General features: G+C 44.8%; 1 protein-coding gene across 1 annotated transcript in view; it reads left to right on the top strand.

Moving 5' to 3' along the window:
- Positions 1 to 889: 889 nt before the first annotated feature.
- The window catches only part of LOC308370738 (E3 ubiquitin-protein ligase MARCHF9-like), a gene marked incomplete at both ends in the record, with an annotated part of 22,293 nt that continues 10,995 nt past the window's right edge, over positions 890 to 12,187 (top strand). The window contains one exon of the mRNA XM_080845444.1: positions 890 to 1,225. Within this exon, the coding sequence (XP_080701570.1) occupies positions 890 to 1,225 (336 nt within the window). The remainder of the gene's footprint in view (positions 1,226 to 12,187) is intronic.

Genomic DNA, 12,187 nt, shown 5'->3' on the forward strand with positions numbered 1-12,187 from the left:
TTTTGAAGTGGATCTCAGATGCTTTCGGCGGGGGAATTGTGTGGAACGTTTTCTCTATTTATCAACCCAAGAAAAAACTGTGAAAGAGGGGAAAGAAAGAAAAAATATACACCATGATGCGATGGCTGGGTTGGCATTGAGGGACAGACAAAAGGGAGATGCTTTGAAACTCGTTTGATTACACTTCGTATTTTTATATGGACGGGGTGAATTGTAACAACATGTCTTGGTGGATGCACTGACAGCGTTGTGACATCTGTTTTTTTTTTATATCGCTTCATCCACGATCTACAGTAGCCTACGTTCTCCCGCGCCCCTTCCTCGCTGTCTCCGCTGTCGACAGAATACCGAATTTTCGTTGCAAAGATACGCCAGATCGCCTTCAGTAGCAAAGAGCTTTCCGTTGGTGCCATAAAAAGCAAGTGTAGATCTGAAATGGAACGGGGCGGTTTGTTTTTAACTGGACTGACATTTAATTCTGCCATTCACTCAGATCTATAGCTATCGTGATTTATTTTTTTATCGGCAGGTCTCTTGTCTGTTTATAAAAAAAACTTCCGCATTGGCTATTATAGCCTACACATGCTATCACTACAAAGGAAGTAACAACTGTCAAACGTGCCTCTTCTGCTGTTTCCATTTTGACATGTGAACAGCTATTCACTGAGATTGCACCTTGGAGGCCATGCTTAAAGCAAACTCCGATGTTGTTTTTTTATTTACAAGCTCGGCCTCCGAACAGAAACAATATATACAATAGTGGAGAACAATAATCCATAGGTGGCTGTCGAGACGTGCGGCAGAAATGTTGCACGTATTGAGCTTTTATTGTTGACAGCTTTTTCTTAAAATTCTGTTTCAACCCCCTCAAACGCCTATGTAACCCACAATGTTCAAGTATCGGATTCGCATGTTTTTCAATGAACTGAAAGTACTAGTGTTGATGCGATCTGGCTCCCGACAAGCCGAGTCGGAAGCTGACCCAGACAGACGATCAGGCATGAGGGGACTCGGGGTTGGAGGCTGCGGGTGGCCTCCGTTCGACTGCACTTCCCGGGATGACGAGGAGGAGTACTATGGCACGGACCCACGGCCGCGGAGCTTGGCGTTCGAGGATAAGGACACGAAGCTCCAAGCTGGCCTGGACGCGGTGTCCCTGACCAGCACCATGGACAGCGGCATGCGCTCGCCGCAGTGCCGGATCTGCTTCCAGGGTCCTGAGCAGGTGAGCACATGTCACACCTACACCTGGATGCCAATTCACTGTGTGCCTTCAACAAGAACCTTTTGTCTGTGTTTTCAGGTTTGTGATTAGTAGGTTGTCCACAGTGAGGTACAGGCCATTGTCTTGATGCTGTCTACAGGCCAGTGGCTTACAGGCACTGTTTGTTATCCCATAAGAGAGCTATGAGTCCTTGGGCTATTTCACATCACTCATGTGAAAATCAAATGCAGTGCGCCTCTCAGCATTTCAGACAACATGACAGACATATAAACAGCTCCAGGGCCAGCCATGTTGTGTTTGTCAACAATGATTAAAGTCAGAGCTGGCTGTGGGAAAGCGATCTAAGGTGTCTCTTAAAGAGGAGAGCAGCCGGTATATGCACTCGCCATGATCAACTGAAAATCTTAAGGGTGTCTGTGACACAAGACCATTGGCCAAATGAATAGGGAATCAGGTAGCTCTCCACTTCAAGAGGAGAGTTTGATAACACTGGCCTATCCATTACACCTATCCCCTCTCTCCGGCACATGGACATCACACTGCCTATCTTACATCAGATGACTCATCAGATCACTGATAAGGGTTATTGTTAATGCAGCGCTTTTAGATATGAAGAGGCATCAAGGAACTGGCTGGACATGGCTGGGTCACACTGAGAATGGCGGTGTGCTTAAATCATTGTGTCTGTCCAACCTGCACCTTCACTGCGGAACTGGTGATATATAATTTGTCAAAATGATTAATGCTTGCACTAACATAGTTTAATTTATGCAAATTTATGATAATGTAACCTCATCTGCTATCTGGGATGCAGTTTTAATTGTTTAATATTGCCAAAGCCTTTTTGAGAGAGGAGGAATTTTACAATAAAAACATTTAATGACAATTTCCATACAGTAGGCAGTAGTTGTGTTCTGGCAGCTTTTTGTGCCTACCAATATGTGAAGTAGTATGGAAAATATTAGTGTATTGCATGCAGCAGTCCATATTTTAAGTCCCCCATAATGCCCTCACCCATGTGCACTGGACTGAACTCAGTAGGTATCACTACAGGTTCACAATCGCAACATGGAAGAACAGAACTTTTGTTAGCGTCCTCTTTCAAATTCCTCGCTAACGTAATCTGAATGGAATAAATGACATTCACTCGAGTGCCTGCAAACACGAGTGGAATGAAGGCTGCCTATTCTACTTCGATCGCGTTCAACCTTTCAAGGCAACCAATCATTTCACCAATGATTGCTTTCAGGGACAACCAATATCTTTTTTCTGTACTGGACTAGTTAATAGGGCCGTACGTTGTGGCAGATCTCTAATGTCAGTAAACAGCCAATCCAGAGTGGAAAATAGCCTGCTTCCATAGGTCTCCCCATCCCTCGAACCCTGTTCAATGCTCCATTGTTACACCTTTGTTCCCATTATAATTCCTGGACTGTCAAATGCTTGTCAGGGACATTATTTGCTTTATCAGTGAGACTTGCCACAGAACAACATTCAGAGCAGGAGTGAATGTGCACGTCTTTTGCATAGTAGTCTTTTTTTCCACCATTGTGGTTGTTATGAATTAAAAGGCGGCGGCGACGGCTGTCAGCAGTTTTGGCCCGAAGTTAGCTGCTTTGGGACCCAACAGCCAATGAGAACGTGACACGCTGTCCCTTCAGTGTTCCCACCAAAGTCCCTTCCCCCCCGAGTGCCAGTCCACACTGCCTTGGCTCCTGTGTGGCGTTAGATGTCAGATCCTTGTTCTAATTGTTTGAATGCCACCATGTCCTAATTGCATGGAAGTCAGATCATATTCGTTCATTTCCCCCCCATAGTTACAGAGCCTGGGACAGTTACCAAGAAGTCCACAGCATATACTGCTTTCATAGCTGTGCCACTGTGAGCACAATTTTGTCACCCATCTAGAATTTGAATGTGGGGATGTGGGGTCTGGATCATAGAAATATTTGCAGTATTTCTGTGAATTTCAAATTGAAATTTCAGGGAAATGTGTTTTGTTTTGAGATCCCTGTTGTTAGGGCTCAGGCGTGTCAAAACCTGAGGAAGTGTTCTAAGAATCTGACCAATGGTTGCCTTCATGTGGGAGTTAGCAGGAACAGTGGAATCAAGAGGAATGGAATGTCAGAGTGGAGCCCTCCATTCATAGAGTTCTGTGACCTGTACTGCTGTCAGATGCCAATTTATCTGTGAGTTCATCCAGGGATCGAACAGCAAATTGCATCTGGAATTATCTTTCGCGTGGACGAGGAATGCTACTTTTCACCCTCCATTTCCTCGATTGAAATTGAGTTGACTTTTAAAACCCTGACTCCTGACCTTTTCCTCGCGTGGACCCTTGTGCGCTCGCAGTGATTTCCGTGGGTTAAGTGACGTGGCTCGGTGCCCATTTGACGTGCCCAGAGAGTGAGTGGTGGAGGGCCCCCTCGTTCAATCACGAGTGACACTGGTAATGGAAGATCATACCCGTCTCCATTAGGATGGAACACAGCGAGGGAACCTCATCAGACGTAACCCTTGAACATTTTAATTAGCTCTCGTGGAGGCCTTTGAAAGTTGGTACGCGTGTCCTGGCCATCGAGCTTCAGATGACAGTGTAAATCATGTGGAGTGCCCTCAGAAAGGGGGCCTGCATGCACACACGCACACACACACACACACACACACACGCCCACACACACACGCCCACACACACACGCCCACACAGACACAATGTAGATGAACTGCTGTCTAAGTTGAGCTTTTCATTTAACAGAGGAGAGAAGGAGTCGCTAGGCATGTGCAGAGCTGTTGATAGAGAGAAGGAGGTGCTAGGCGTGTGCAGAACTGCTGATAGAGAGAAGGAGGTGCTAGGCTTGTGCAGAACTGTTGATAGAGGAGAGAAGGAGGTGCTAGGCGTGTGCAGAGCGGTTGATAGAGGAGAGAAGGAGGTGCTAGGCGTGTGCAGAACTGTTTATAGAGGAGAGAAGGAGTCGCTAGGCGTGTGCAGAGCGGTTGATAGAGGAGAGAAGGAGGTGCTAGGCGTGTGCAGAGCGGTTGATAGAGGAGAGAAGGAGGTGCTAGGCGTGTGCAGAGCTGTTTATAGAGGAGAGAAGGAGGTGCTAGGCATGTGCAGAGCTGTTTATAGAGGAGAGAAGGAGGTGCTAGGCGTGTGCAGAGCGGTTGATAGAGGAGAGAAGGAGGTGCTAGGCATGTGCAGAACTGTTAATAGAGGAGAGAAGGAGGTGCTAGGCGTTTGCAGAGCTGTTTATAGAGGAGAGAAGGAGTCGCTAGGCGTGTGCAGAGCGGTTGATAGAGGAGAGAAGGAGGTGCTAGGCGTGTGCAGAGCGGTTGATAGAGGAGAGAAGGAGGTGATAGGCGTGTGCAGAGCGGTTGATAGAGGAGCGAAGGAGGTGCTAGGCGTGTGCAGAGCGGTTGATAGAGGAGAGAAGGAGGTGCTAGGCGTGTGCAGAGCGGTTGATAGAGGAGAGAAGGAGGTGATAGGCGTGTGCAGAGCGGTTGATAGAGGAGCGAAGGAGGTGCTAGGCGTGTGCAGAGCGGTTGATAGAGGAGAGAAGGAGGTGCTAGGCGTGTGCAGAGCGGTTGATAGAGGAGCGAAGGAGGTGCTAGGTGTGTGCAGAGCGGTTGATAGAGGAGAGAAGGAGTAGCTCGGCATGTGCAGAGCGGTTGATAGAGGAGAGAAGGAGGTGCTAGGCGTGTGCAGAGCGGTTGCCAAAACTGTACCCTTACTTCCTCTCAGATTTAGGTCAAGTGTGATTTGCCCTCCGGATTGGGAAATGCAGGCTTTGGGGGGGCAAAAATAGACGGGGGTACTGTAAATACATTTTGGGACAAATGTGGTAACAAATAGCCTTGTGTGACTCAGGAGAGAGAGAGAAAGAGAGAGAGAGAGAGAGAGAGAGGAAGAGCTTGAGAGCAATCCTGGCGATTTAAAACCAGCCTTTTTGCTCAGCCAGGTCCCACTTCATTATACTGTCTTGACCTTTTCGTATGTTCCTATTCACTTACATTGGGGTTAATGACGTCTGCAAATCATTTCATCCAAGGGACAGCAAGTTGTCAGAGTGATAAATAACACCCAACCACAGACACAGTGGTGATGATAGTGCATGCTGGAACGAAGACGGAGATGGTCCAGATCTGACTCGACGTTAACCAGAGATGAAAATAAACCTCAGAACTGTAACTCAGTTCTAATAATATCCCTGAAAATGTCTAACCCAGGGTTAGAATGTACTACCAGCGTGGGGAGAGGTGGAGGAGGGGAGGAGAGAAGGAGAGAGGAAGAGGAGAGGAGATGGGGAGAGATGGAGGGAGGGTTAGAATGTACTACCGGCATGGGGAGAGGTGGAGGAGGGGAGGAGAGAAGGAGAGAGGTAGGTGGGGGAGAAGAGATGGGGAGAGATGGAGGGAGGGAGGTGGGGAGAGAGAGAGAGAGAGAGAGAGAGAGAAAAGTCCATGTGCCTGTGTTCACGGCAGATCCAGTTCAAGCGTGCTGATGTGCGAGTCCTTCGGACTGGGGGCGGATTCTGACATTCTCCACTCGTGGCCGTGGAGGCCCAGGCGTACTTTGCATTCGGCCGCACGTGAACACACTTCCTGTGGGCAGCAGCTGAGTCCCAGCAAAGGCAACTCAACAGCAGTCATGCATCATGCGGTGTGGTGAAGACTAGGTGACCAGTCATGCATCATGCGGTGTAGTGTAGTCTAGGTGACCAGTCATGCATCATGCGGTGTGGTGTAGTCTAGGTGACCAGTCATGCATCATGCGGTGTGGTGAAGACTAGGTGACCAGTCATGCATCATGCGGTGTAGTGTAGTGAGTCTAGTCTAGTGAGTGAGTGAGTGAGTGAGTGAGTGAGTGAGTGAGTGAGTGAGTGAGTGAGTGAGTGAGTGAGTGAGTGAGTGAGTGAGTGAGTGAGTGAGTGAGTGAGTGATCGGTCGGTCTGTCTGTCTAGGTGACCAGTCTATATGCCAGTGCAAACAGTCTCGGGCAGCCATGGGTTCCCTTCTATTTGAAGTGTAACAGAAGAATTACTCTACTGTTTATTGTTTCCTGAGAAGGTAAACAAATGTGATCCTCCTCTTTCCACGCACGGCTGTTGGATGTCTTTGATACTATGGAGAGAGTTTCTGTCTGTTATATCTGAGTGTGGCCCTCTCGAATGGCATTCATTCAGACTACTGGAGAGTATGAGGACATAAGTGAGACATAACTACTTCCTATTTACAAGAGGTTGAATACAATGAGTGTTTATGGCGTCCTTAAGCAGACCAATCACACCACAAGAGGGAGAGTCATGTTGCTATATATGTAGCCTACATTTCAATATATCAAAACTATAATTAGTGATATAATAAAAATAGTACATTAAATGGTGAAAATACATCACAGTGCTGGTATTTTAGATTGTTTTTAGTCCAATGCATACAATCGTTCAAGAGACGTTTTATAATGAAGTCGATGTGCTGTGTAAATGTCACCTTGCAATTGTTATAGTCAATTGTGTCTCATAAATACATACCAAGAGAGTTCACACCCTGATTACAAAAGAGGAGAGGGAAACTGAATCTGTATTCGTCCCATGACAGAGTCTGATCACTGTCTTCTGATTGAATTTATACTTGCATGCTTTTCTCCTCATTGTGTTGTCTGAGGAATTGTAAATTATGCCTGAAAAAAGACAGTATTATAATATTATTATAATAATCATTTCCTGTCAGCTTTCAGAGCTATGCTGTCTTTATACAACTGTGAGCATGTCACAGTGTGTGTATGCATTTTGATTTGATTTGTCAACTTTGTGTGTGTATCCATGTGTGTATCTGTGCACGTGTGTGAGTGTGTGTTTGTCTGTGTCTGGCTGCTAGCCTGACTGTCTGAACACACGCGTCCAGACAGACAGTAGCTGTGTACGGTGTACATGCATCAGATAAGTTACCTTTGTGTGTCTGTCTACGTGTCTATGTGTCTGTGTGTGTGTGTGGACCTGTGTATGTGCACAACAGTGTGTGTGTGTGTGTGTGTGTGTGCAACAGGGGTGTGTGAGTGTGTGCTGTGATAAATTCAACGTCCACTAAGAAGGAAGCAAAATCATAAACACGAGATAACAGCAGATGTATGCGAGGAGTGGGGGAGGGACGCGAGACAAAGAGAGCAGGAGTGAGAAAGAGTAAAAGAGGGGGATGAGAAGGTGGGAGAGGGAGGGAGAGGGAGAGAGAGAGAGATAGAGGGAGAGAGAAGGAGGGAGAGGAAAGAGAGAGGAGAGAGAGGGGGATGAGAAGGTGGGAGAGGGAGGGAGAGGTGAGGGGAGCAACATGGTGGAATAGGATGATTTCGCTCCGACACAAATGCTCCCCTTTTGTGATTCAACATTGTATCTATTTAAGCGTTTCCTGTAAATGAGTTTGTGTGTGTGTGTGTTTTTTAACAAGTACATGTTTCTGCTCTGTGTTGGGAACATCATCCATCACACTCTACACCACTGAATGTCTGCCTCTTAGACTGCTGTGGGCAATTCACTTTAGAATAGCGAATGTCTTATCTCTCCATTGGACTCTTAGTAGGGACTTAAAAAGAAACTGAACAGGGACTGATGCCCAACATGTCAATCAGAGAGAAAGACGGAAGAACAATGCAGAGACAAAAAAAGAGCAAAAAGGGGAGTTAAATGTTGTCTGATCATCATGAACCCGTGCAGAGGTCTGAGACATTTGATTGGTTGCTTCAGCTCTAGGGTCAGCTGACAACAGCAGAAAGCTTCAGCAGAGAACTGAGATGTTGTTGTAGCTAGACGCGTGTGTATGTGCGTATAATGAACTCAATTGCAATGGTGTTTTTTTCACACTACAACTTCCCACTTCAAAAACCACACCGCAGGCAGTCTTTTGATAGGATGTTTATTCCTCTCGTGAGCATCTCGTAATTTCATTTTTTCTCCCCCTTCATCTTAACGCTCTCATCCAGAGTGTGTTGATGTGCCGCATGTGTCCGTGAGGTTAAGTGTCTCCACAGGTGACAGCCTGGTGTCCCTGCCGTTTGCCATTTACCTTCACAAACACAATTAGCTATCACATCAGGCGCCATGAAATATTCATACTAATTAGCCATACCCAGCCCCTTCCATCCGTCCACACAGAAGCAAGTGTGTGTGTGTGTGTGTGTGTGTTTGTGTGAACATGAGTCAGTGTGTGCGTGTGTGTGTGTGTGTGTGTGTGTGTGTGTGTGTGTGTGTGTGTGTGTGTGTATGTGTGTCTTTGTGAACATGAGTCAGTGTGTGTGTGGGTGTGTGTGTGTGTGAGTGTGTGTGTGTCTATGTGTGTGTTTGTGTGTGTGTGTGTGTGTGTGTGTGTGTGTGTGTGTGTGTGAGTGAGAGAGAGAGTGAGCGTGACACCATGTACTGAAGCTACAGGGAAGGGTGCTGTTAGCAGGTGTCAGTGACACTCTGCATATGGAGATGAGAGTGACAGCCACCTCCTCCATGCTTTCTCTCTCTCTATCTCCCTCTCTCTCTCTTTCTCTCTCTCTCTCTCTCTCTATCTCCCTCTCTTCCTATCTACATATCTTCAACACATCTTACAGTAGCATACATTGTTATAAAAAGCATGAACAAACAGTGTACAGTGTATGAAGGCTGACTTATCGTATCTCATTTCCTCCTTGCCTCTGCCCCCCTCTATTTGTTTCCCTGCACATATTTAATATAACAACACAATCGGACGCTACTTTTGTTTCCCTGCACATATTTCATATAACAACACAATCGGACGCTACTTTTGTTTCCCTGCACATATTTCAAATACTCCACAATCGGACGCTACTTTCCAAGAACCCTCTGGTTGCCTGCACTCTTGGCAGGATCACTGGTGTAAGTATTGTTAGCCACACACAATAGCCCTCTCACTCCTATAAGAGTTCACTCAGTCTTGGGCAGGTCCAACCACACTAGCGCCCACCCCCCCCAATACCCCATCCGCCCCCACCCCTTACCACTGCACACCATTCAGAGCTACTCCAGATAGTGGCTTGGGCTACAATGGCCGAGTGAAACCGTAGTGCACCACTTATAGGTCATTGGTATCTCGATATGCCGGCACAGGAACAGAAATGTCAAAGGTTTACGGTTCAGATTTATAATGCCAGCAATTAGGGATTTCAGAAATGCCATGATATTTAACGTTACGATCACAATCACCAATATAAATGTTGGTTAACGTAAGTAAAGCCTGAACTTTAGCACCTGGTGTTGTTTCATTTATGTTAACGTTAAAGTTAATGGTCTGTTTATGTTTACTAATGAACCGAATGATGACACTCCAAGCATTCTGGATGTAAAGAATAACCAGCACAGAATAACATAAATGAATCAAAAGCTTTTAATATTACTTGTGGGTTTTTCATACTGAAGCTTGTGGTTTGTTTATGTTAATTAATGTATCACCTAGTTAAAAAAAAACCTTAATATAAAGCACTTGCATTGTCTTTGCAATATGTGTAAAGTTATAGGTTACTAGTCTACAATAGAGTGGGTGTCTGGAGAAATGAATCATCCTAGGCTACATGGCTATGATTCACATGTTTTGATAGGGTTGCATCAGAGGGGGATTGATTATCTGATGTTATTATAACCATCCACACAAGTCAACGCACATCCTCCCACTCATACGTGCACGTACACACACACACACACACACACACACACACACATACATACATACATACATACACACACACACACACACACATACACACACACACACACACACACACACACACCACAAATGATGAACTTTCTAAATGAGGACAAATCATGAATGGTTTACACATCATGGAACTGGTATCATCTTCATGGGAGAATACGAGGCTATGGATCACAACTTCGGTTTATATCAGCACAGTTAGCAGTAGCACGTATATCACAGTATAACATAATGATAACATTTAGTTCCTAATGTAATCATTGCAATCGCAGCTCGCAGCTCGTACGGTTTCATCTGAGATGGGCTCGCAGACACGGTCACCGTTTCCCTGTGAACATTCCTTCCCTGGTGCATAAATTGACTCCATAGTGGTCTGTATGTGTGCAGCCGTATCTGTGGGTGATTAACGCATAATTGAGTCATGGAGAAGTATCGTTCAGCGAAATTATGCATTCTGTGCCTGTATAAAAAGGGCCTTGAGTCATGTGTGCTTGCTCTCTTACCGATTCGATAGAAAATAGACGCACTGACTCACTAACAACGTGTTTTCATAGTGCTTTTATTCGGCGCAAAAAAGAACCACTGGCTTGCTAAAATCGTACTGTGTCTCACAATTTGTGCTGGGATTTGATTCCGAATGGAAACTGCCCTAGGAGCCGCTTTGCTTACCCCAGCCCATCTACGGAGTAGTCTTTGCCTTTGTTCCCCTCCCTGTCTTTCAGTTGGTGCCAACTGAGCCGTCATCTGCTGCACAGATCGTGTTTTTTCTCCGCGCCAATATTTTCCCATGTAATGTTCTCCAAAACACTGTCAGGGAGGTGGGTTTATACTGAGTTAACCTGTTCAAGATAAATTATGACCAAAATTACCAGAATCTTCTTTACATTATTTGTATTATTTAAAAATGAGCTGAAATCCAGTCAAAATCAGTTTTCTTCTAAAATGATTTAACCATGCGTCAAAGGAGTACATACGAGTTTCAATCCACAGCTGACAACAAGGAATATCATGTCTGTTTTTAGTTATGTTGAATACAAATACAAGTTGTCTGTGTATGCATGTGTAAAGTTGGAATATGAATGGAATATTATGTTATTTGTTCTTGTTAATAGTTTTTTTTAAATACATCTTTGAAAATAACTAAAGATATTATAGCAGGTTACACAAAGAAGAAGACTTTACTTTAGCTGAGTCCACTGTTGCATGAGGTCTACATGTGGGGGCAGTTGGTTTTTGAAGTATAAAGTCTACATTTTACCCTCCATTTAGTGTTACAAAACACATGTTTATCACAGTTTCCAGAGCATAGTAATATATTTTTTTTCTACATTGTTTGACCTCTTTTTATAGAAGTTTTTGACAGAGATGCCTTAAGCATTTTGGGCATGTCTACCACTGTCGGTCATCTTGGATTGAAATGGTCAGCAATCAAAGAATTTTTGAAATACAAGACAGTAACTACTGTTATAATATTGTTACAGATCTACTGAGAGTGCCCTTCAGTGGTTTGGGAAAGCTCCATCATGATAAACGAACCCAAATTAAAGTAAATTAAATGAACTGAGCCATGTCTGAAAGGGCTGAGAGCATCTTTGACAGAGGGCTTATTTTATTTCCGACCAAGACATTGTAATTCTTTTTCAGCAAACCTATATGAGGATCTTGAGAAATTATCTTTGAATGACTGAATCCTTGAACCAATTACAGCTGTGACGACATGATTGGTCCATTTTGAGCACTGTCTAATCAGAATATTGAATGAAATGTTGAAGAGTTTTCACTCAGATACTGTAGTATATTCCTGTATGTTTGATGTGATCAGTAATATACGATGGCATGTGTAATTTCACATACAAACCTATAAGGCATTTCAGTGTTTAACACATCATGCCTGATCCATCTCAGGGTTAGCGGTTAGCATCCGTGTGGAAAGCATTCTATGTAATTTATATTTATCTATGGATTTTTCCATCGTCATAGAGATAATCCACTCAGCTGCCTGGCTACCAGATGCACCCTGCCTGGTTCTCCTCCTGTGTTGATTTCCATGTATTGTCACCTTCCCTATTGTTGTTGTCTTGACTAAGGAGCTGTAAATGATACCTGAAAATAGACACTGATGGCTTGGTTATATGAATGTATGTATGTGTGTGTGTGTGTGTGTGTGTGTGTGTGTGTGTGTGTGTGTGTGTGTGTGTGTGTGTGTGTGTGTGTGTGTGTCTGTGTGTGTGTGTGTGTGTTCGTGTGCGTGTTTGCACTTGA

Source organism: Sprattus sprattus (assembly GCF_963457725.1).
Source record: "Sprattus sprattus genome assembly, chromosome: 10".
NCBI lineage: Eukaryota > Metazoa > Chordata > Actinopteri > Clupeiformes > Clupeidae > Sprattus > Sprattus sprattus.